Raw genomic sequence first — 21,830 nt, 5'->3', positions numbered from 1 at the left:
GGCGGAGGGGCTGTGTGTTGCTGTTGCTTCAGGCAGCGCCCCCAGCAGCTCACATTGGCCGGGAACGGGGAACCGTGGCCAATGGGAGCTGCTGGGGGCAGTGTCTGAAGCAACAGAAACAGCCCCTCCGCCCCCCCCTTCCCCACGTTCCAGCCTCTTCCCAGAGCAGCGTGGGGGCAGGGCAGGGCAGGGAGCCTGCCCTGCCCCTGGTATGCGCCGGGCCAGATCCTGCCTCCTGAACCCTGTGCCCTGAGCCCCCTGCTGCACCCCACACTCCTCTTGCACCCCAACCCACTGCTGCCCCCTGCTGTACCTCTCACACCTCCTACACCCCACACCCCAACTCCCTGCCCTGAGCCCCCACCACTCCCCACCTGCACCCCCTGGGGGTAGAGTTGGGGTGGGGATTTCAGGGAAGGGGTTGGAATGGGGGCAGGGAAGAAGCGGGGCAGGGGCAGGGCCTCATGGAAGGGGTGGAATAGGAGCAGGGCCAAGGGCAGCAGGGGGGAGGTGTCAGTAATGCAGCCCTCGGGCCACTGTACTAGTCCTCATGTGGCCCTCATGGTCATTTGAGTTTGAGACCTCTGCTCTAGACGATGAATTTTCAATGGGTGGATCACGACTGTCCCAGGAGATCAGGAAAGGCCAGCAGTGGGGTCGTGAGGTGCTGAAAATATTACAGTCTACACATCAATTCTATATTCTAAGTGTAGGTCTGTGCTTAAAACCCTGCGGCAGCACTTCAATGTAAATACTCACTATAACTATAGCGCTGGGAGGGGTTCTCTCAACACGAGATAATCCCCCTCCCCGAGAGGTGGTAGCTCGGTCAACAGAAGAACTCTTCCATCCGTCTAGCTCTGTCTGCACTGGGGGTTAGGTTGGCATAGCTACGTCTCGGGGGGGGGGGAGGAAGGGATTTTTCACACACCACACACCTCCCCCCCAAAAGACCAAGAGATCTAGTTTTGCCGATGCAAGTTCTGCATGCAGACCAGCCCTAAGCATGGTCAGAAATAAGACATTTTTTATTGTTATTGGGGAGGTTGTGCAATTTTTTTTAATGTGAATAAGGGCTCACCCATGTGAAGAGACTGAGAAACACAGATCCGTACAAAGACTTTAATATAATCTAAAACCTGGCTGACCCTGAGCAATTTCCACTGTTGTCTTGTTGCCATCATACAATCATAGAAGATTAGGGTTGGAAGAGACCTCAGGAGGACATCTCGTCCAACCCCCTGCTCAAAGCAGGACCAACACCAACTAAATCATCCCAGCCAAGGCTTTGTCAAGCCAGGCCTTAAAAACCTCTAAGGATAGAGATTCCACCACCTTCCTAAGTAAACCATTCCAGTGCTTCACCACGCTCCTAGTGAAATAGTGTTTCCTAATATCCAACCTCGACCCTGCCCCCGCCAGCAACTTGAGACCATTGCTCCTTGTTCTGTCATCTGCCACCACTGAGAACAGCCAAGCTCCATCCTCTTTGGAACCCCCCTTCAGGTAGTTGAAGGCTATCATCAAATCCCCCCTCACTCTTCTCTTCTGCAGACTAAATAACCCCAGTTCCCCCAGCCTCTCCTCATAAGTCATGTGCCCCACCCCCCTAATCATTTTCATTGCCCTCCGCTGGACTCTCTCCAATTTGTCCACATCCCGGGGGGGGAAGAAGACAACAACGGATGGACCAAAACTGGACGCAATACTCCAGGTGTGGCCTTACCTGTGCCGAATAGAGGGGAATAATCACTTCCCTCTATCTGCTGACAATGCTTCTACTAATGCAGCCCAATATGCCGTCGGCCTTCTTGGCAACAAGGGCACACTGCTGACTCATATCCAGCTTCTCGTCCACTGTAATCCCCAGGTCCTTCTCTGTAGAACTGCTGCTTAGCCAGTCAGTCCCCAGCCTGTAGCAGTGCATGGGATTCTTCCATCCTTCACATACGTCCCATCCCTTATCAGAGCCATGTACTACATCGGAGGAAATGCTAGAGAGCTCTCTTTTCCAGGAGTGGCTGCAGAGAAAATCCCCCGTGCAGAGGTGGCTGAGGGGCACCCAGCATGTTATAGAAATAGCAGGCTACAGCTGGAAGTGGCAGATTCAGCTGGAGAATTGATGGTCATTTTCCTACCCCACCTCAATCTACCTCCTTAAGAGCTGAGGACTTACCCCCATGGGAAGCGTATGGGTGGGGGTCCCAGATTCCCAGGGGAGGTGGGGGAGATGGAGTGAATGTGGGGGTACAGATATCTCCCCCCAATAAAGTGCCTGAACCCCCCAGCTGCTATCGGGGGCAGGGGGAGTGACTACATTTGGAGCAGGTGAGACACTGGGCTGGAAGGTGAGGCAGAAAGCAGAGTGGCAGCTTCTCAGACAGGTGCGTTAGCCAAGAGCCCACCAGGGCCCAGAGCGTTCCCATCCCAGCACCGGGCGTCAGCAGCAATGGGACGACGTTGCAGCAAGGAAGCGAAGGAAGAGTCCTCAGGGTAAAGCCAGCTGCTGGGCGTGGAGGGACAGACACCAGCCCTCGCGGAGTCATTCCCACTTCACTTCCCTTCCTTCTCAGACCATTCCTTGTAGCTGCCTTCATAGTTACGGGCCCTGCAGAGACAGGAAGTGACATGTGGATCAGAATGAGAGATGGGAGGGACTATCCACAGCTAGATGGACCCGCTGCCTCTGGAGTGGAAGAGACAGACCCAGCCCTGTGACTGCTCATGGGCCAGAAACCCAAGTGGGACCAGAACATCAGAGGCGGAGCTGTGCCCAGAATTTTGAGAAATAACCTGTCCCCAGCACAGGGTCATACGGATGAATTTGAAGGTCCCTGAGGAACCAAGGTAGCTGTGGGAACATTCCCTATGGGTTTAGAGCATAAGAACAGCCATACCGGGTCAGACCAAAGGTCCATCTAGCCCAGTATCCGGTCTACCGACAGTGGCCAATGCCAGGTGCCCCAGAGGGAGTGAACCAACAGGCAATGATCAAGTGATCTCTCTCCTGCCATCCATCTCCATCCTCTGACAAACAGAGGCTAGGGACACCATTCCTTACCCATCCTGGCTAATAGCCATTAATGGACTTAACCACCATGAATTTATCCAGTTCTCTTCTAAACGCTGTTATAGTCCTAGCCTTCACAACCTCCTCAGGTAAGGAGTTCCACAAGTTGACTGTGCGCTGCGTGAAGAAGAACTTCCTTGTATTTGTTTTAAACCTGCTGCCTATTAATTTCATTTGGTGACCCCTAGTTCTTGTATTATGGGAATAAGTAAATAACTTTTCCTTATCCACTTTCTTCACATCACTCATGATTTTATATACCTCTATCATATCCCCCCTTAGTCTCCTCTTTTCCAAGCTGAAGAGTCCTAGCCTCTTTAATCTCTCCTCATATGGGACCCGTTCCAAACCCCTAATCATTTTAGTTGCCCTTTTCTGAACCTTTTCTAGTGCCAGTATATCTTTTCTTAGATGAGGAGACCACATCTGTACGCAGTATTCGAGATGTGGGCGTACCATCGATTTATATAAGGGCAATAATATATTCTCAGTCTTATTCTCTATCCCCTTTTTAATGATCCCTAACATCCTGTTTGCTTTTTTGACCGCCTCTGCACACTGCGCGGACATCTTCAGAGAACTATCCACGATGACTCCCAAGATCTTTTTCCTGACTTCTTGTAGCTAAATTAGCCCCCATCATATTGTATGTATAGTTGGGGTTATTTTTTCCAATGTGCATTACTTTACATTTATCCACATTAAATTTCATTTGCCATTTTGTTGCCCAATCACTTAGTTTTGTGAGATCTTTTTGAAGTTCATCCCAGTCTGCTTTGGTCTTAACTATCTTGAGCAGTTTAGTATCATCTGCAAACTTTGCCACCTCACTGTTTACCCCTTTCTCCAGATCATTTATAAATAAGTTGAATAGGATTGGTCCGAGGACTGACCCTTGGGGAACACCACTAGTTACCCCTCTCCATTCTGAGAATTTACCATTAATTCCTACCCTTTGTTCCCAGTCTTTTAACCAGTTCTCAATCCATGAAAGGACCTTCCCTTTTATCCCTTGACAACTTAGTTTACGTAAGAGCCTTTGGTGAGGGACCTGTCAAAGGCTTTCTGGAAATCTAAGTACACTATGTACACTGGACCCCCCCTTGTCCACATGTTTATTGACCCCTTCAAAGAACTCTAATAGATTAGTAAGACACGATTTCCCTTTACAGAAACCATGTTGACTATTGCTCAACAGTTAGCTAGGAATTACTCTGTCCTCTCTCTCAGTAGCTAACCAAGACTTTGTCTCTGTGGCCTTGGTGAGAATCTGGAGTACCACCATCCGCTCCAGTGGGTTTACTCCAGAATACACCAGTATAAGCAAGATCGGTGCTGAGGGATATCTGAGCCCTCTCCTTCTCCACCAGACCCAATGATTTCTCTATTAATAACCCTATACATGAGAGCTTAGGGGGGCGCTCAGAAGGGCTGGAGTCCATAGGACCCAGGGCATTTTAAGCACCTACACCCCTTGCCTCCAAACCCACAGAGCCCGTGGTACGTTCACAATCTCCCTGAGGGTCTAGTGCCCCATGGTACAAGAGCCCAAGGTGGAGGGGCAGGCTCACTTGGCGTAGCCGAGGGTTATGGCGATCTTTGTGGCCTGAGCTGCTCTCCTGCCCCTCTGGCAGTAGAAGATCAAGTTCTCGTCATCCATCCGTGGCTTGTCCATGCCATATTTCATCTTAAACATCTCAGGGTCCATCTTCAGGGCTTCCTCGACTTCTGTCACTGGGTGGGGGAAAGAGAGAGATGATCGCGATCAGCAGTGTTGGTGTATCACATCTCCACTAGATGGGGATGTGACACTAGCTAATGGAGTTACTCCTTTAGCTCAAGTGGTAAAGGTCTGTATATTGATGCTGAAGTTGCAGAGTTAAACCCTGATGATGGTGATGATTGTGGGCGACTGCTACACTGCTCCATAAATACAGGCGATGATGCTCTTATGTTTATGCATGCAAGTCCCACATTCTTTATAAAGGGACACAGGCTACCAGTTTTCCCACTCCTGAAATGCAGCACCTTCTGTGGTGGAAAACAGCAAATGAGCAAGACACGGAAACTCTGCAAGTCCATTTAGAACAGGAAGTGAAGTAGAATCCTGCATCCATTTAAAACCACCAAGGTAGTTTAAGGAAGGAGAGAATTCCCCAAGCTGGAATTTGGCCAGGGTTACGCCCTGTTAGGAGTGCTAGTAAAAATGCAGAATTCAGGCCTGTATTTTTGCCTGAGATAGAATTTTAGATTTGTTTGTTCATTTAATTTTTGATACATTTATATTCCTACTAATATGTGTAAACAAAGGACAGACACTGTGCATGTTGCTTCTGCCTAGCCAGATACGTTTGTTAGTATAATGGGAACAGATAAGAACAGTTGAAGTGTTACTGGGTATAATGAAAGTATAATATAGGAGTGCACATGTTAACACTGCCTCAACCTCTATTTTAAGGGAAGGTCAAAGAACCCGTTGGGAAGGGCAGGAGGGGATTGGGGGGAAGGTATAACACACTAAAAGCCCCCCCCCCCCCAAAAAAAGTGCACCTGTTCCTGACTGTACCACAACCTCACTCCTTACCCCTCCCATGGGATACAAAAGAGGTGGGACAAAACCCCCAGACTCATGACCTCCAAAACGGAACATGACCATCAATTGTAAGGGGGGGACCCCAAGCGTGCATTGCAGGTATAATTCTGCCTGCTAAAGCGGGGAGAGAACGGAACACTGGGGAACAAGGCTCTGCAGTGTCAAAGTTATTGACATGCTGCCTTAAAACCAACCCCAATAAACATCACATTGCCTGCACTTCGGACTTCTGGTCTTCTGCTTTCTGTCTGCGTGACAAGAACCAGGGGAGGGGGGTGAAGGGAAAGCCCTTTAACACACCCATCTCCTTGTGCACACCTTGGGTCTTTAATGATCCAGCTTTGGTCTCATGTCACTTCCCCAGCACATGGGAGAGCAGGGAAGAAAGAGCCCCCCCTGCTGAGTTACTAATTCCACTTTCTCCAGGGCTCTAGTGCTACGTATCAGGAACGATGGGCCTGAGTCCTTACAGCTGACCTGGGGCTGGCTGGCTCAGCCCTCAGGCAGGCTAATGAGCCCAGCTGGGCTGTGGCAGAATCGCCTGATTGGCTCTTCCATTGGCTGCAACGAGACTACGGATCTGCATTTAAACTCAGCGGCAGGTCGCTGACTCCTCTATGCTTTTGCCCGCAGCTGTGATCACTCCTGTGCCTGCCTTGTTTCCAGTCCTGCTCCAGCCCTGCTCAGTTCCTGACTCCAGCTTTGACTCTTGGCTCTGACCGCTCGGCCTGACCGCTCATGCCCTGGTCTGTGACACTACATGTTGCCCTCTGCAGTGGGGGGGGGGGGGGGACGCTCCCTCTACGTGCAATCAAAGCCCTGGTTGCTGGCACCCACAGCAACCCCTCACCTGGAATATTGACTGAGTTGGCGATATGGCCGTTCGCCACCTCCTCCGGCAACCGCACGTCGATAATCCGAGCATTCCTGCTGTCGACCAGCGCTTTCATGTCCTTGTGGGAAATGACGTTTCCTTTGTGGAAAGCAGAAACCAGCAGTCACTTCTTCCGCTCCCCTTGCAAGCCTCTTCCCCCAGCAACCAGGGGCAAACCCCTCTGCTCCCCCCATCACAGGGACGGAGAGTCGGGGGGTCATCCACAGGCTGCAGCAGATCAGCCCTTGCAGCCCCTCACATGGTCTAGTCTCCTCCCCGTGTGAGATGATTCCTAGCTACACTGAGGCCCTGTACACTGCTCTCAGTGAGAAACTGAACTTTACACCCCTTTACACCACCAGGGCCAGTGCCGTAAAAAAGGGCCTTTGTCATATCTGTCAGAATTCTGATTTACACAATCTCTTGGGCAAAACTGGAATTACGTTAAACCCAACCAACTTAAGTTTAAGTATTTTGGGAGTCCAGGGATTGTACGGCACTTCTCTGGGAGGATGGCCTTGACGAATACAATTTCTGGACGATATTAGAAACTTCAGGGGATGTTTTGGGACAATACATGGGAAGTGGATTTCCCAGGAAATACTTGGAGGCTGAGGGAAATGCAAACGACCCACCTCCATCTATCCTTTAGAACAGTGATTCCCAAACTTTAACAACCTGTGAACCCTTTTCACTAAAATGTCAAGTCTTGCGAACCCCCTCCTAAAAATGAATATATCCAGGAATTTTCTCCTTTACCTGAGTATAAATTATAAAAGCAGTGATCTTGGAAATATAAAATTTGTTTTTATGGCATGCTTATTACACACTATTTATTATTTATCATTACAGTATGTTTATTACATTATGAAAACAGCAACACTCTTCCAAGATCTCACGTTCATAGTTTGTATCACTCTGAATAAGCCTGTTATAAGACAAGGCTCCTATGTTTCATCAAGGAGCATCAGATGTGAAACAGCAGGAAGGTACTGTATTTAAGAAGCCAACTCAAAGAGTTCCTCCTACACAAGCATTCAGGTCTTGAGCAGTCCAGGCAAACAACGCATGTTACAACAAAGCTTAAACTTGTTCTTCATAATAATTTTAAAACAATACTAGCTGCCTATTTAATTTAAAAAACAGCAAAAAATATCCACCTCCCTTTCCATTTCTTATAAGGAGTCTTGAAGTTTAAATCTCCTCAGGGTGATAGATATGCTTGCTTTATCTGCTTAGGTCTTGGAAGTCCAGGGGCTCCAGGCTACTGGCCCTGTGCTGCCCGGGATCCCTGGGGACAGCTCTGCCTGCCATTAGGGAATTCCCCCTCCCTTCCACCCCCCCCCCCCCCGAGAACCCCCTGTAACATTTCGCGAACCCCCAGGGGTTCACAAACCCCAGTTTGGGAACCACTGCTTTAGAAGCTGCACTTGGAGCAGAGATCGTGTTGTCTGGTGGATTATCTGTTCAAGGTCACTTCAAAGAACCCAACTGGATAAAGGAGTGACTCTCAGTGTTCTCTTCTGAACAGAGAGTGGGATGAACTTGACACCGCAGGGAAACCCCTGGGCTGGGAAGGGCTGCTCCTACCAAAGCCTACATTGGAGGGGGTGATCTCTGGTAATCTTATTAGCAGGCGTTTAGGTTTTTTAATTGTTTTTTCATATGTTTTCTCTGCAACACTTTTGCCTCAAAAATTAATAGGCTCATGTAGGAAGAACTGCAGTGCCTAATTAGCGCCAGGGCTTGCCAGGGCATCTCCGGGCCTGGCAGTTCAGAGCCCTGGCATCTCCGGGCTTGCCTCATGAGTTATGAAAGTAAAAAAAAAAAAATTCCTTGAGCCAACTTCCCCTTTGTCAGGTGGGTGTTCGACCTGCCCCCTGCCCTGGCCCCGGCCCACCCCTACACCACTCTCACCCCACCCGCTTCCCCAAAGTCCCCGCCCCCATTCCACCCCCTTCCCCCAAGTCCCCACCCTGCCTTTTCTCCGCCTCCTCCCCTGAGCACGCCCCCTCCCCGCTCCTCCCCCTCCCTCCCGGAAAGTCCAAAGGACTGCCAAACAGCTGTTAGGCAGCAGGGCAGTGGGAAGCGCTGGGAGGTAGGCGGAGGAGTGGGGACACAGTGCACTCAGGGGAGGAGGCGGCGGCGAGGAGAGCTTGGCTGCCAGTGGGTGCTAACCACCCGCTAGTTTTTCACCATGGATGCTCCAGCCCCAGAGCACCCACGGAGTCAGTGCCTATGAGCCCCGGCACCGCTTTCATTACAAATTAAGCACTGAAGAACCATGCGGTAACTTATAATTGTAGCAATTCCACTGTTATTAGTCTCTGAGGGGAAAGCCAGCAGGCCTGCTTGGGCAGACTAACCCAACACAGGGAAGGCAGGGAGCTGCAGCAGCCTGGAGAGACCCCAGCCAGCAAGGAGAGAGACCCATGTCTCCACCCTAGAGAGATGACAACCGGGGGAGCTGCAAGTCAGACCGGGTACCCTTGCTGGGCCAGTGAGGTGCAGGTGCCCTGAACTGACACAAGAATCAGGCCCCTTGTCTTTAGTAGGAGTCACTCATGGGCAAAATCCGGCCCCTATAAGGCAACAGCAGAGCCGGGTTATTCCTTTAACCATTGATTTTCCAGACACAGGATTCATTTGCTCCTGACATGCTGGAGCAGGGTTCAGGCTGTGCAAGACACCGGGGGGGTGTGCGCGCCAAATTCTGCTCTCGTTCACACACTGTAAACTTGGGTGCAACCCCTCTGACTGCTGCGGGCTGTATTCAAGGGCACACACACAGAGAGAGACCTGGATACAGAGCGTGGAAGTGAATTTTCCCCACAGCTGGCCCTGGGCCTGTAGACACGGCCGAGTCCAGTACTGAGGTTTATTGGGGGGATATCTCTCAGCATTGCTCCAGTACCTGCAGCTTTGTCTAGATGAGGGGGAAAGGTTTAAAAAAGGCACGGGGGTAGCTCAGCCCATTTGAAACCCCACCCAGTGTGGATGCAGCTTACCACCTCCACAGTCACATCAGCAGGTCGTGCTGTAGTGTAGCCCTTGTCTAGCCAAGGGGCTCTGTCTACACACAAGAGTTGTCCCAGTTTAACGATGTCAGTACAGGAAAGGGAATAAGTCACCCCAGTGTGAGGCACCCTCACACCAGTATAACTGCATCCACAACTGGGATTGTGCCAGAATGACTATCTGTAAAAATAAAAATCACATCCCCACTCCCGCACCACCTCACAGCAGAGTTATACCAGGACGGATGCTGTGTAGATAGGGAAAAAAAACCACTGTTTTCCCTATTGAGTTTAACCCCAACTGAAAACCCCATTTAGCACCAATGTAGACAGTCTAAAGCCTTCAGCTCAGTTTGAATAGGTCGAGTTATAGTCTCAGCTTTAACTCAACCAGTTCAGCATCTAGGGTCATGGGAGGGGCTGAGTGCAAGAGGAAGAGGGCAGCTCCAGGGAACGGGGGCTGACGGCACGGTAGCTTTTCAGAGGAGGGGACGGTTGGAATGCTTGTCATCGGAGCTGGGCCCAGCAAACACACCTATCCCCAACTTCAGTCACTCCCAATCCCAGGGTGCACTAGGCTAGGGCAGGAGCCTCCTCCGGGTCTGTACCGAGGCCCAGCTCCGGAGGTCACGTAGGAGGCAGGATACGCCAAGAACCACTTGTCGGCTCTCAGGAGACTCCGTTCTCTGCGAAGGTTGCTCTTTTAGCAGGGCAGCCCAATGCGCTTCTGGTTCCAGGCTCTCCCCAGCCCTTGCAGCAAAGCACATGCCTGTTTTCCCATCAAGACGCTTGGGCACTGTCCAATCTTTAATCTATCGCAGCCAGTACAGGGAGTAGTTGCAGGAGGCCGGGGAAGGGGCAGTAACACCACCGGCTATTGTAAGCTTGCAAGTGACTTCCAAAGAGCCCAGTGCGGATGTGCGCACGCACGCAACCACCCACCCACACGCAGGCTCTGCAAGTCCCCATTTCCTTACTGGCGTCCAAGTGGATGGCTTCCGATTTCTGAGTGGTCCCAACGTTGTTCTGAGCCTCGCAAAAATAATCCCCCGTGTTGAAGCTGGTTACGGGCTCATTCATCTGGAGTGGGAAAGAAGGCGTGAGGGAGGCATAGACAGAGGCGTAAACTCCCCATGAGTCAAGCAGCCCCCTGCCCCGTGCATACCAGCGCTCCTGTCTTGGTGTCGATCGCGTAGCAGGAGTTCCTGAATTTCTCGTTGATCTTGGGGTTGGAGGTCATAAGGACGTCGTACCTGTAGCATTGGCAGGTAGGAGGTGGAGAGGCATCTGTTTCCATGCATGTCAGCACAAGGCAAAGAGGCACATGTTACAGATGACCCTTGAACCCACCGCTGTGACCCCCTGCCCTAAACACACCCAAGACGCGGTCATCTGCATTTGTTAAGTTGCGTTTAGTCTAATCCAGTCAGTCATGGGTTAATAGAGGACCGGCTACGTGACATGAAGGCAAACAAATGGCCAGCTCATTTTAAGTGAAGTAAATGGTAAGCAGCATCCATGTCTAGCTTGATAGTCCGTTGACTCGTGAATTAAGTCAGTGGCTGGGCCCTCTTCCATTGGCAGGGCTTTCTTGGCACTGCTCCAGGGCTGATCAGTGACGTTCCAGAGCTCAGGCCAGTGTAACTGTCATTCCCCGACAATGCACCTTTAATTGCGATGGGGAAGGAGTGAAAAGCGGTTCCTTCCTGACCCATGCAGAGATCCTGTGCTGCCCTGAAGCTTGATTATACTCATGTCAGCACAACTACAAATAGTAGTGGCCTTTTCTTTAAAATCCAGCCACACTATTGTCTTGATCTCCTGGGACACATTCCACAGAGAGCAGCAGTTCCTTGCGTGGGTTCTGAACCAGCTGCCCTTTAATTCAATAGAGGATTAATGGCACTCACTGGGCTGGATCTTCCATTGCCCTGCTCCCTGGGCAGTCATTTACACCACAATAAAATGGGTGTGGAATGCAACTAAATCAGAGCAGCTCTCGGTGTTCTGGTGCAAACGACTGTACGAAGAGCAGGGAGACAGAATCAGGTGCCCGGCGTTCAACATAAATGGCAAGTGCACGTGGGGAGAAGTGTCACTGACCAGAAATTAACGCTTTGACTACGAGCCCTGCTGCTGGCAGTAGCCACCCTGCTGACAGGTGAAAGGTGCGATGCTGGTCGTGTGGGTGAAGTGTCCCTCCCACTTTGATGGAGCAACTTGTCGAAACAAAATGTTTGACCAAAACTGCTGCAATCCTGAAGGAAGGAAACAGAGTTTGGTCCAACACTGGGCTCCCATTCGGTGACTGATTTTGCAGCGCTGGTGAAAGGTGCTAGACTGACAGCATTTGTGAGTGAGGCTCTGGGTACGGCCACAGAACAGGCACTGTAAAAGTAGTGCAATCTTCCCCCCCTAATCTTTTGCCAGGGACCTCAGCCCAGCCATGAAGGGACCATTTCTGGGGTGAGGACAGTCTCCATTGGTCTCTGCAGACAATACACCCAAGGTTCAGATTGGTGCTGACAGTGAGTCTTCAAGTTGTGAAGAAGTGGACTGACAGCACATCTGTATGAAGGGGATCTCTGCTTAAATGCCATTCGCATGTAATCTAAGATAAGCATGGACTTGCCCACGTCAGCAGGGGGAACAGTTACAGTGTCAGACTTCCTGAGTGCGTGTTACAGAAATAACGGTGCCCCCGTGTAGCTAGGATTGTTTCTTCATTGCCACATAATGGGCTATGCATTGACCCGTGCGAGGCAGTCCTCGAGAACCAGTTGTGTTTAACGGTTCTGAAGATGCGGAGCCAACAGAACTGGAGGCTTTTGAAACCATTGGATAATCTGGGCATTAGGCTTTCCCCAGGGCCCCCCTTCGAACCTGGCTAGCCTGACTGGATTACAGGATACTTGCCACTGCCCAAAGCAGCCTTATTCCATGGCTCTATTCCAGCAGGACTGACGCTGCTCTCAGGAAGGCCCTAAAGCTCCATTCATGCACCGCTCTGGCCCTGCAGGTCCGTGGTCAGGGGACATGGGTGAGAATTTCAGAGAACCAGGTTTAGACAATTGAGGCTTCCCTACAGTCTAAGTCCAATGTGGAAAGAGTCTTGTTTCAGTGACCTCAGGCTAGTTTGCTATCCACTGATGATGCCGTGGTGTGCGGAGAGCAACATTGTTCAAAGAAGCCATTGGACTCTTAGTGGGGAAAAATAATACCCTCCTTGCGGCAGGAGTCAGTGGGGAGGTTCCCCGGTCTGTGCCACGCAGGTTAGAAGTTCATAGTGCTCTCTTCGAATCTTAAACTCTAGGAAAACACACTCCTTGCCCACAGTTGGCAACATGCCCCCAGGGGCCCCCTCTCTCCGAGACTAGAAGCCCTGGAACTTTTAGCCATGGCAACCGGTCCCAAGTTGTAATTACAGAAAGGCAATAGTACCTTGGACGATGAGGTCAACTTCTGACTTATTTAGTCGGCCAATGCCCACGCTCCCGGTCCAGAGGACCTCGCAGATGTACTTCCCCGTGTCCTTCCGAGTCACCGAAGTGAAATGAATCCCTGTGGGTGTGAACTGAGCACGGTCTTTGTAGGGGTCTGCAGAGAAAGGGGAGACAGTGAGAAGCTGAGAGCACTTGGAGGTGGAGGAATACAAGTGAGAGCCAGAACAGGCTGCTGGTGTGGAGAAGGGGGGGAAGGGCAGCCCCAAGAACCAGCCTCAGAGCAGAGAGCACGGTAAGGAGAAGAGCTGATTAAATGGGATTCAGTTCAAATACAACAAGAGGTCTCCCCATTGCCAAAGGAAGCTACATGCCCCTATGTCCAATAGCCAAGCCAGCCCAATCACAGCTGGCCGGGGGATGGAGGGGTTTGTTGCAGGGTTTAAGGAATGGGGTCTGTTATGCTGTGCTGCTGGCAGATATGAACTAGTTAGTGAGGAGGTTATTCCACCCCATTTCTTTCCTCGTAGCTTTTCCCACGAGTGCTCAGTGCTTTTAAGAAATTAGTTAGCAGTGGTAAAGCTGATTCCAGGCAAAGCAATCTAGAACGCTGTGTGTGGTTAAACCAGTCACATTAAAAGACTGTTCTCAAACTGTTCAGCTGATATGGCTGAGCGACAATGGGGTCTGCAGAAGGCGAGGAACCCATCTGCTAGGACAGAGGACACAAAATGGCTGGTTGGTTCTCGCCTGTCTTCATAACACCTCAGCACATCTGTACACCACAGCTCAGCCATGGTAGCATGGGATTCTTGAAACACCTACCCCACAGGGTCCAGCTCTGTTACTAGGAGAAGGCGCTTCTAGCTAATTTCCAGATGTGAAGCACTGCACTGCGGGAAACAGTAGCTGAATCGGGGTAACTGCTGCCAATGCCTGTGGCTTCCTGCCCATATTGAGAAGTTACAGACTGAACTGGTTCAGAAGGACCCAAGCTAAAGACCTCACTTCGGATCAGGGTGGATAAAAATCAATGATTAAAAAAAGTTTCATTTAAATTGGATACAGAATTATTTTCAAAAATAAACCTATTTAAAAATAAATTTGAAATTATTACAACCTGTATTAAGGCCAAACTTACTATAGTCTATTAAAATAATTTAAATTAAATTTTAATAAAAAGGAACAGTATGTTCACTGCTGAAGTTTTAATGAAAGTCTAACTGGTGGAAGTCACTGGCTAAGGTCTTGAAACCAGAGTTTACTGACATGCTGAACCAGCTTTGGACTGCACGTGCAGAAGCAGCTACGGCTGAGAGAATTTTTTTTCGTATTTTCAGTTTATTAACTAATTCATCTGAATGAGTAGTTCATTCATTAAACCGATTGGGAGCTGAAAAAGCAGAAAAGCTTGTTTTCTTCTTGCAGACTATGAATAAAAAATAGATCTACTAGCTCTAAAATCTTGCCATGGTGACCAGAAACAATCAGTTCAATTCACTAAAGTTATACTCTGTTTAATAAATTAGTTTTAAATGCTTGCTAAACACATGGTCAAACTTTTCTTATTTATCCAGTGCACGTAAGGTGGTTTTATTTAACTGCTTAAAAAACGTTTAAATGCTGAGTTTGTGCCTTTTTATTTGAATTCCGATCTCCAGAGTTTGACACAAATCAATCACAATAAAAGTTAAATCAAGTAAATAAGAAATGCATAATTCCCCATTTTCAAACAATAAAAAAATGTAAACTTTAAGAATTTGAAGACCTGTATGTTAAGCTATATAATTGCTTAACTAAATGTGGATCCACCTGCTTAGCAAAGAGCACCAGCAAACTTGGGGTAAAGCTATATTTAGTTGCAATTGAACACATTTTAATGAATATCAATTACTAAAAATAAATGCTTCTTTAGGAAAATAACCAGGAGTGGAGGCAGCCTCCCAATTCAACAGGTGAACTATACTAAGCTACTGAGGGGGCACCAACCACCTGCAGCAGCACCCCAGCACTAAAACCTTAATCCCGGCCCTGGTGTGGTGGAGCAGGCTGGAGAGTGAGTCTGCCCCACACTCATCCCCACAGCTAGGGTTGTCAACTTTCTAATAGCAGAAAACCGAACACCCCTGCCCCACCCCTTCTCCAACGCCCTGCCCGGCTCACTCCATTTCCCCTCCCTCCCTCTCCCCCACCCTTGCAGGGGGTTGGGGTGCAGGAGGGGGTACGGGCAGGGATGAGGGCTTTGGGGCACTGGAGGGGGATCCAGGCTGGGTCAGGGGGGTGGGATGCAGAAGGGGTGAGGGCTCCAGGATGGGGCCAGAAATGAGGGGTTCAGAGTGAGGGAGGGGGCCCAGGGCTGAGGGAGGGGGTTGGAGCATGGGAGGGAGTGCGGGCTCCGGGAGACAGATCAGGGTGTGGGCTCTGAGTGGCACTTACCTCAGGTGGCTCCCGGGAAGTGGCCAGCATGTCTCTCCAGCTCGGGAGTGGCCAGGTGGCTCTGTATGCTGCCCCCATTGCGGTACCCGGCCAATGGGAGCTGCAGAGTCGGCACTCGGGGCAGGGACAGCATGCGGAGCCCCTGTGGCCGGCCCCAAGCCAGAGGAACATGCAGGCTGCTTCCCAGGAGCTGCGCCGTGGAGCCTGCGAGCCTTGCTGCACTGCCAGCCTTGCTGCACTGCCAATTGGGTCCCTTTTCCACTGGGTGTTCCGGTCGAAAACCGGACACCTGGCAACCCTACCTACAGCGGTGGCTCATGTCTTGCAAGGCAGGGCCCGGCTTCCTGCTCCAGGCATTGTGACCTGGTGCATGGGGTTGTAGCACCACTCAGGTTTGGCCCCTCCATTAGACAAGGCAAAACTTGAGAGGTACCACTACCCCATGCACCAGGTCGCAACACCCGGAACGGGGATGCAGAAGCTGATGTTGCAGGAAGGGTGCAGGGCAGGCTCACTCCAAAATATTTCCCCCCCTTCTCCTCTGCCCACTGGGGCCTCCCATTCACATCGGGTATTTCTGTTTTTGCACCCTTGGTTTCATGCTATCTGTGGGTGCAAGTGAACCCATCAACCCATGCTAAAGCCACCACAAATGCAAAACAAGATAAAAATCGATCATTTAAAGCACTCTGATTTAAAGCAATCCACCCTGCCTCAGATGCTGCAACCAGCTGGTATGACCTGTGCTTATCCAACACCTGGCCCAGAGACCGTAAAGGGGCCCTCAGACATTCCGTACAATGGACTCACGTACCTGTGAATTTCGAATCATAGTAGAATAGCACTATTGAAGAGCCCTTTTCAAACTTCCACTCGACCCTGGGTGTTCCGCTTTGCGATACGTACGCAGTACAGGGTATATCAATTGCTGGAAAGAAACAGCAATAAGTCAGCATTTGCACTGCACCCCAAAGGTAATGTCATGTAATAAGATCCTATTTGTAAACACTTGGCAGAGCTAAGCCACGAACATATTTGTTTTAAAATGGACTGGGAGCCAGATTTTCATTTATACCCAGGACCAATTACAACGTAGTGTGAAGGGATCATCCTTCCTGAATCCCAAGGGCTGGAAAAAATGCCTAACAGTGAGAGGCTTAAAGAGCTGTTTAGTTCATTGAAAAGAAGATTGCCAGCTAACATGATTATGGCATATTAAGTACGTTCTCGGAGGGGGGGGGGGGGATATGAGAAATACACTAAAGGGCTCTTGGGTACAGAAAGGCAGAAGAACCACCAATGGCTGGAAAAAGCCAGACCTGTTCACAATATTGTATTGTTTTTAAAAGAGTGATTAACCATTGGAACCATCCAGGGAAGTGATGGATTCCTCAACTCTTGATGCCTTCAAATCCGGCCTGGCTGCCTTACTGGAAGAGATGCTTTAGCCAAACAAGTGATTGGGCTCAATATAAGGGTAAGTGGGTGAAATTCTCTGGTCTGTGTGATGCAGGAGGTCAGAATAGATGATCTAATGGTCCCTCATGTGCACGAGTTCAGATATTTTGAATAGCAGTATCTGTTCAGGGCTGTAGTAGACAGAGAGAGCCTAGAGCACTGGGCCTGGTGCAAGATCTGTGTCCTGAACCAGAGGCTGTGAACCAAAGTCAGGCCGTGTATTAAAGCAGATGCTTGTAAGTTCACTATTCAGTACGTGAACTTGTCAAAGTTGTTGCTAGTGTACTAGGCACTAGATATTTACGTAAATATATTCCAGCTAGTACAGATAAACCATCTGATCTTGTACTAGATTGGGGTGTGACAGAATTATGAATAGGGATATTTTCTCCAAGACATCAGGAACAAGGGGAGGTAAAAAACAGATGTCATGGAACATAAGGTGGTACGTAAGTTATTTATCTCAGCCTACAAATGTCGGGGTTCCTCGCCTTAACCCTTTGTGTGACCTGGGGGATAGCAGAGACTGCTGCTGCTGACCAGGCACATGTGTTAGTGTACCTGTAACCACAGAGCTAGGGCACTAGGACTGTGCCCTGAGGGCAATAAACCTGGCCGAGTGCCTTTGTCACCTTACCATGCCAGTGGTCATTCTTTATGAAAAACATCGAGGTCCGCTGAATGAGCATTATCTGCTGTTAGTACTGGTAACACTGAAGCTCCAAGGACTGAAGCACTGAGCAGCCTGAAGAACGTTACCAAGGCAACAACATTTCAGCCTTCGACATCATTTAACAAGGGCCACGCATGTCCTTCAGCTTCCTCACAACTCAAAGCCCGCATTAGCTGATGACTCCGAAACTGGCAATGGAAGGTGGCTCGTGGGATCCGCCCTGACTGCAACATCTCGAAGAACCACAGTTACTGCAGAGTAAGGAACCAGTCTGTTTTCTAAAAGTATCTGTCGGTGTCGATTCCACTGTAGGTGACTGGCCATCAGTGTCCCCTCTGGATAGTGGGAACGAAGAGAGCCAACTGCATCAGTCGAATAGGGATTGTAATACTGCTCTCCCAAACTTTACATCTGCCCTGGCAGCTAAGTCCAATGCAGAATTCTTGACAAAAGCCAGTGTTCTGTATCAGGATCTCCTAGACTTGTCTAAGACAGTCCATCTGTGTCATTCACCCAGCCAACATCCGGGCAGTCAGGTGCAGGGACTTCACGACTGGATAGAGTATCTGGCCAGGATGCTGGGAGATCAGGTCTGGACAGGACTGGTGGCTGAATGGACACTGGCAAAAGGTCCATTGGCCAAAACTGCCTGGGCCAGTTGGGAGCTACACGAATGATTGTGGCTTTGTCTCTTGATTTTGGAAATCATGCTGAGACCAGGGGAATCAGAGGAAAGGCAAACAGGATACCTGGACTCCATTGCAGAAGAACAGTGTTGGGAAATATTGCCAGGCTCCTGCCCCCTTTGGAACAGAAATGCTGACTCTTGGTGTTTTCCTGGGTGACAAACAGGTCTATCACAGGAGTTCCCCAATGGTGGAATCTTGGCACTATCATGGATCTCTGCAGGGACCACTCCCGACTAGCCATGGATTTTCTGCTCAGCAAGCCCACCAGGTTGTTGCCTACTCCTGGGAGATGGAGAGCCATTGGGGTTATCCTGTGTCAGCGGCACCGTGTCCAGAGCTTGAAGGCATCCCCATAGGGGAGACACGTGTGCACCTCTTTGCTTGTTGATGTAGTGTGTCGCAGGTGTTGTCAGTCAGGATGTGCACGGTGGAGTTCGGGAGAGCTGGTAGGAAGGTTGCACAACTTTCTTGTTTATCAGGTGTTTTACTGGGGAAAAGACCAACTTGAGCCTGAGCTCGAGCAGCCGCAGGTGAAACCTGGCAAGCAATGTCATGTATGTGTACGTTAACATATGGCCCCACAGCTCCAGACACATCCGCATTGTCACAGTCTGGTTTGATTCTATCCCAAGTACTAAAGACTACACCTGTCTCCAGGAAGGCTCACACTGACCTATCCAGAGTCAGTCAAGGCTCCTGGGAACTCTATTGCCTGTGGTGGGATAAGAGATTTTTTTCCCTAGCTCACCAGGGGGCCCAGCTGAGTGAATAGGGATAGTGTGTAGTCCAGGCTTTCCGCCATTTCCTCCTGGGATCTGCCCCCGATCATCCAGCCGTCGAGCTAAGGGTACACGTGAATGAGCCTTTGCTACTGCGAGGCACTCTGTGCCACAGAGAGTCCAAAGGGCAGAACGTTGCACTGATAATGATGGGGCCCCCACTGTGAGCCCTAGGTGCTTCCTGTGAGCTGGATGGATAGCGACGTGGAAGTACATGTCATGTCAGCAGAGAGCCACCAACCAGCCTTGAGCCTCAAGAGATGGGATGATGGAGGCAGACGTCACCATCCTGAATTGGGCTTATGTATGTGTCCAATCTTCTCAGGTCTAGGATGAAGCTTGGATAGGACGAAAACTCCTTTCTTCAGAATAAGGTATATAACAGGAGTATAATCCTCTTCCCCAGTACTCCATAGGTACCTACATGCCATAGAAGAGATGAAGCAACTAGTACACTTCTGTTTGTAATAGGTTCTCATGACAAGGATCCCTGAAGAAGGATAGGGCAGGGGGTAATGCGTGGAAATGGATAGGGGAGCCATGGACAATTTCTAATGTCCATTTATTGGCTCTGATGGCTGCCCAGGCCCAGTGGAAAGGCAGTTCCTGAAGGTGGACGCAGGCTCCACACTGACTCCAATGCAACTCCCAATGCTCCTGTCAAATCTGCTGCCTCAGAGGGAGTCTGGTGCACAGAGGTGATGGGTGTCCCCAGGAGTATCTGAGATTCTCTTTGTGGGTAACTCTGGCTGTCGATCCCACTAGTAGGATGGTGTCCTCTGCCTCTGCTTGGGCTGCTACTTGTAAGGGTTCCTTTAGGTGTGTAAATCCCTAAGAATCACAGAGCTTTCCTTGAGGGACTGGAATACTTCGTTTGTTTTCTGGCTGAAGAGCTCCATCCCATTAAAGGGCAGGCCATCTATTGTGGCCTGTACCCACGAGGCTGTCTCAGTGACGACCGTGGCCATACCAGATGCGTTCTTGGCCGCCTGTAGGAATGCTCTCACGACCATCTGGCCTTCCTTGATTAGTTCTTTCAACTCTTCCTTGTTATCTTGAGGGATCTTGGATAGGAAGGGAGTGACCCTCTCCCAATTGAGATAGTTGTATTTGGTGAACAGGGCCTGGTAATTTGCCAGCTGGAGGGAGGCTGATGAGTATGCCTTGTGTCCATGGAGATCCAACTTTTGGGGTCTTTGTCATTAGGCATGCCTTTCGTGGACTGTGATTTCTCCTGCGCTGAAGGAGCCAGGAACTCTGCATTTGAATGGACATAAGTGTGTTCAAAGCCCTTTGGGGGCACTGGTATCTGTTCGCCACCCTTTTCAAAGTGGGAGGAAAAGTGCCCGGCATTTGCCACAGTCCTTTAGCCAGTTCCAGGAGCCCCTTGTTAATAGGAAGGGTGATTCTGGCCAGCATCATGGTGCTCAAAATAAAGACTTCTCTTGTATAAATGTAGTCCCAGTATCCAAGGTCTCTGCATGCAGAAAAGGAGGTCTTGAAAAGTTTTAAATTCAAATCAATCGCTGGGGCCGGGGCTGGTGTCACTGCCTTGTCCTTGAGTGGAGATGGGGGTCGTTGCGATCCCTCCCTTGCTTCCTGCTCTTGCGGGCCCATGTGTGGTTCTGGTGTGGGTGGCCTGGTTAATGATGCCACTGGGGAACGGGATCGCCTCCTTTCTGGAAACATGGGAGAGGGATCTTGCTCCCAGACACAAGAGCTGATGGTCCCCAGTAAGGCTAAGGTGACGTCGTATGGGTACTAGGCTCCTCAGCCACCTCTTTCGGGTCTGTGACGTTATCCGATTAAAATATGACCATGTAAACCATTGTTGCTACCACTGTTCTAGAACTGCAGCAAATCTTATACAAAGTATGACACATGGCCAGAAAGGGTTAAGCAGCTTGCAGGCTATATAATCCAAAGCCAACCTTTAGAGAGTTAGAAGAGTATGCAAATGGTAATTAGGGCCATTCCATGGTAGATAGATTTGCATTTCAAAGTTCTAGCCTATGTTGTTAGAAATTAAAGGTGATACTAATTTTATGTTTACTTATATCTGTTTACATGGCTAACATCAAACAAGTCAGTTCCTGTCTGTCACTATAGCTCAGGGGTAGGCAACCTATGGCTTGCGTGCCGAAGGCGGCACGCAAGCTGATTTTCAGTGGCACTCACGCTGCTTGGCTCCTGGCCACCGGTCCGGGGGGCTCTGTATTTTAATTTTAAATGAAGCTTCTTAAACATTTTAAAAACTTTAAACCATTGTTATATGTAAAGTAAATAGTTATGTATTATAGACTTATAGAAAGAGACCTTCTAAAAACATTAAAATGTATGACTGGCACGCAAAACCTTAAATTAAAGTGAATAAATGAAGACTCGGCACACCACTTCTGAAAGGTTGCCAACCCCTGCTATAGCTATTGATTCAGAGATCAAAAGGGGATATCAACATTTAGATGAGTCTTGGGTGAAATAATGTCACTGTCTATATGTCACTTTAAAGTTTGTGATAGACTGCCTAATGGATAAACTGCCTTATGTAAATCCATGTAGCTAATTACCCGTAATGCTTAGGAAATAGGTCCACTTCAAAGTATCCGTGATTGCCTATTGTTCACCTAAGGACTCCGAACTGTAAAAAGATGCCTTGGGTCCCAATCCTTTTTTATCTCAGATCTGCTTGATGCTTCATGCAGGGGAAGCTTAAGCCCAAGACAGACCCCAGTCCTGACTTGACCACCCTGAATATAAACATTGGACTATAACCTATGCACAAATTCTGAAAGAACTCTTTG

General features: G+C 49.5%; 1 protein-coding gene across 1 annotated transcript in view; it reads right to left on the bottom strand.

Moving 5' to 3' along the window:
• Window positions 1-2,522: 2,522 nt before the first annotated feature.
• Window positions 2,523-21,830, bottom strand: part of LOC135892305 (junctional adhesion molecule A-like) — a 38,479-nt gene continuing 19,171 nt past the window's right edge. The window contains exons 3-9 of the mRNA XM_065420022.1: window positions 16,245-16,358; window positions 12,996-13,151; window positions 10,720-10,841; window positions 10,532-10,634; window positions 6,514-6,636; window positions 4,642-4,804; window positions 2,523-2,608 (exon numbers count right to left, since the gene is read on the bottom strand). Coding sequence (XP_065276094.1) covers window positions 2,554-2,608; window positions 4,642-4,804; window positions 6,514-6,636; window positions 10,532-10,634; window positions 10,720-10,841; window positions 12,996-13,151; window positions 16,245-16,358 — 836 coding nt within the window. The 3' untranslated portion in view covers window positions 2,523-2,553. The remainder of the gene's footprint in view (window positions 2,609-4,641; window positions 4,805-6,513; window positions 6,637-10,531; window positions 10,635-10,719; window positions 10,842-12,995; window positions 13,152-16,244; window positions 16,359-21,830) is intronic.

Source organism: Emys orbicularis, chromosome 20 (assembly GCF_028017835.1).
Source record: "Emys orbicularis isolate rEmyOrb1 chromosome 20, rEmyOrb1.hap1, whole genome shotgun sequence".
NCBI classification, from domain to species: domain Eukaryota; kingdom Metazoa; phylum Chordata; order Testudines; family Emydidae; genus Emys; species Emys orbicularis.
Note: the sequence above shows the minus strand (reverse complement) of the source record. Positions and strands in the feature narration are given on the sequence as shown.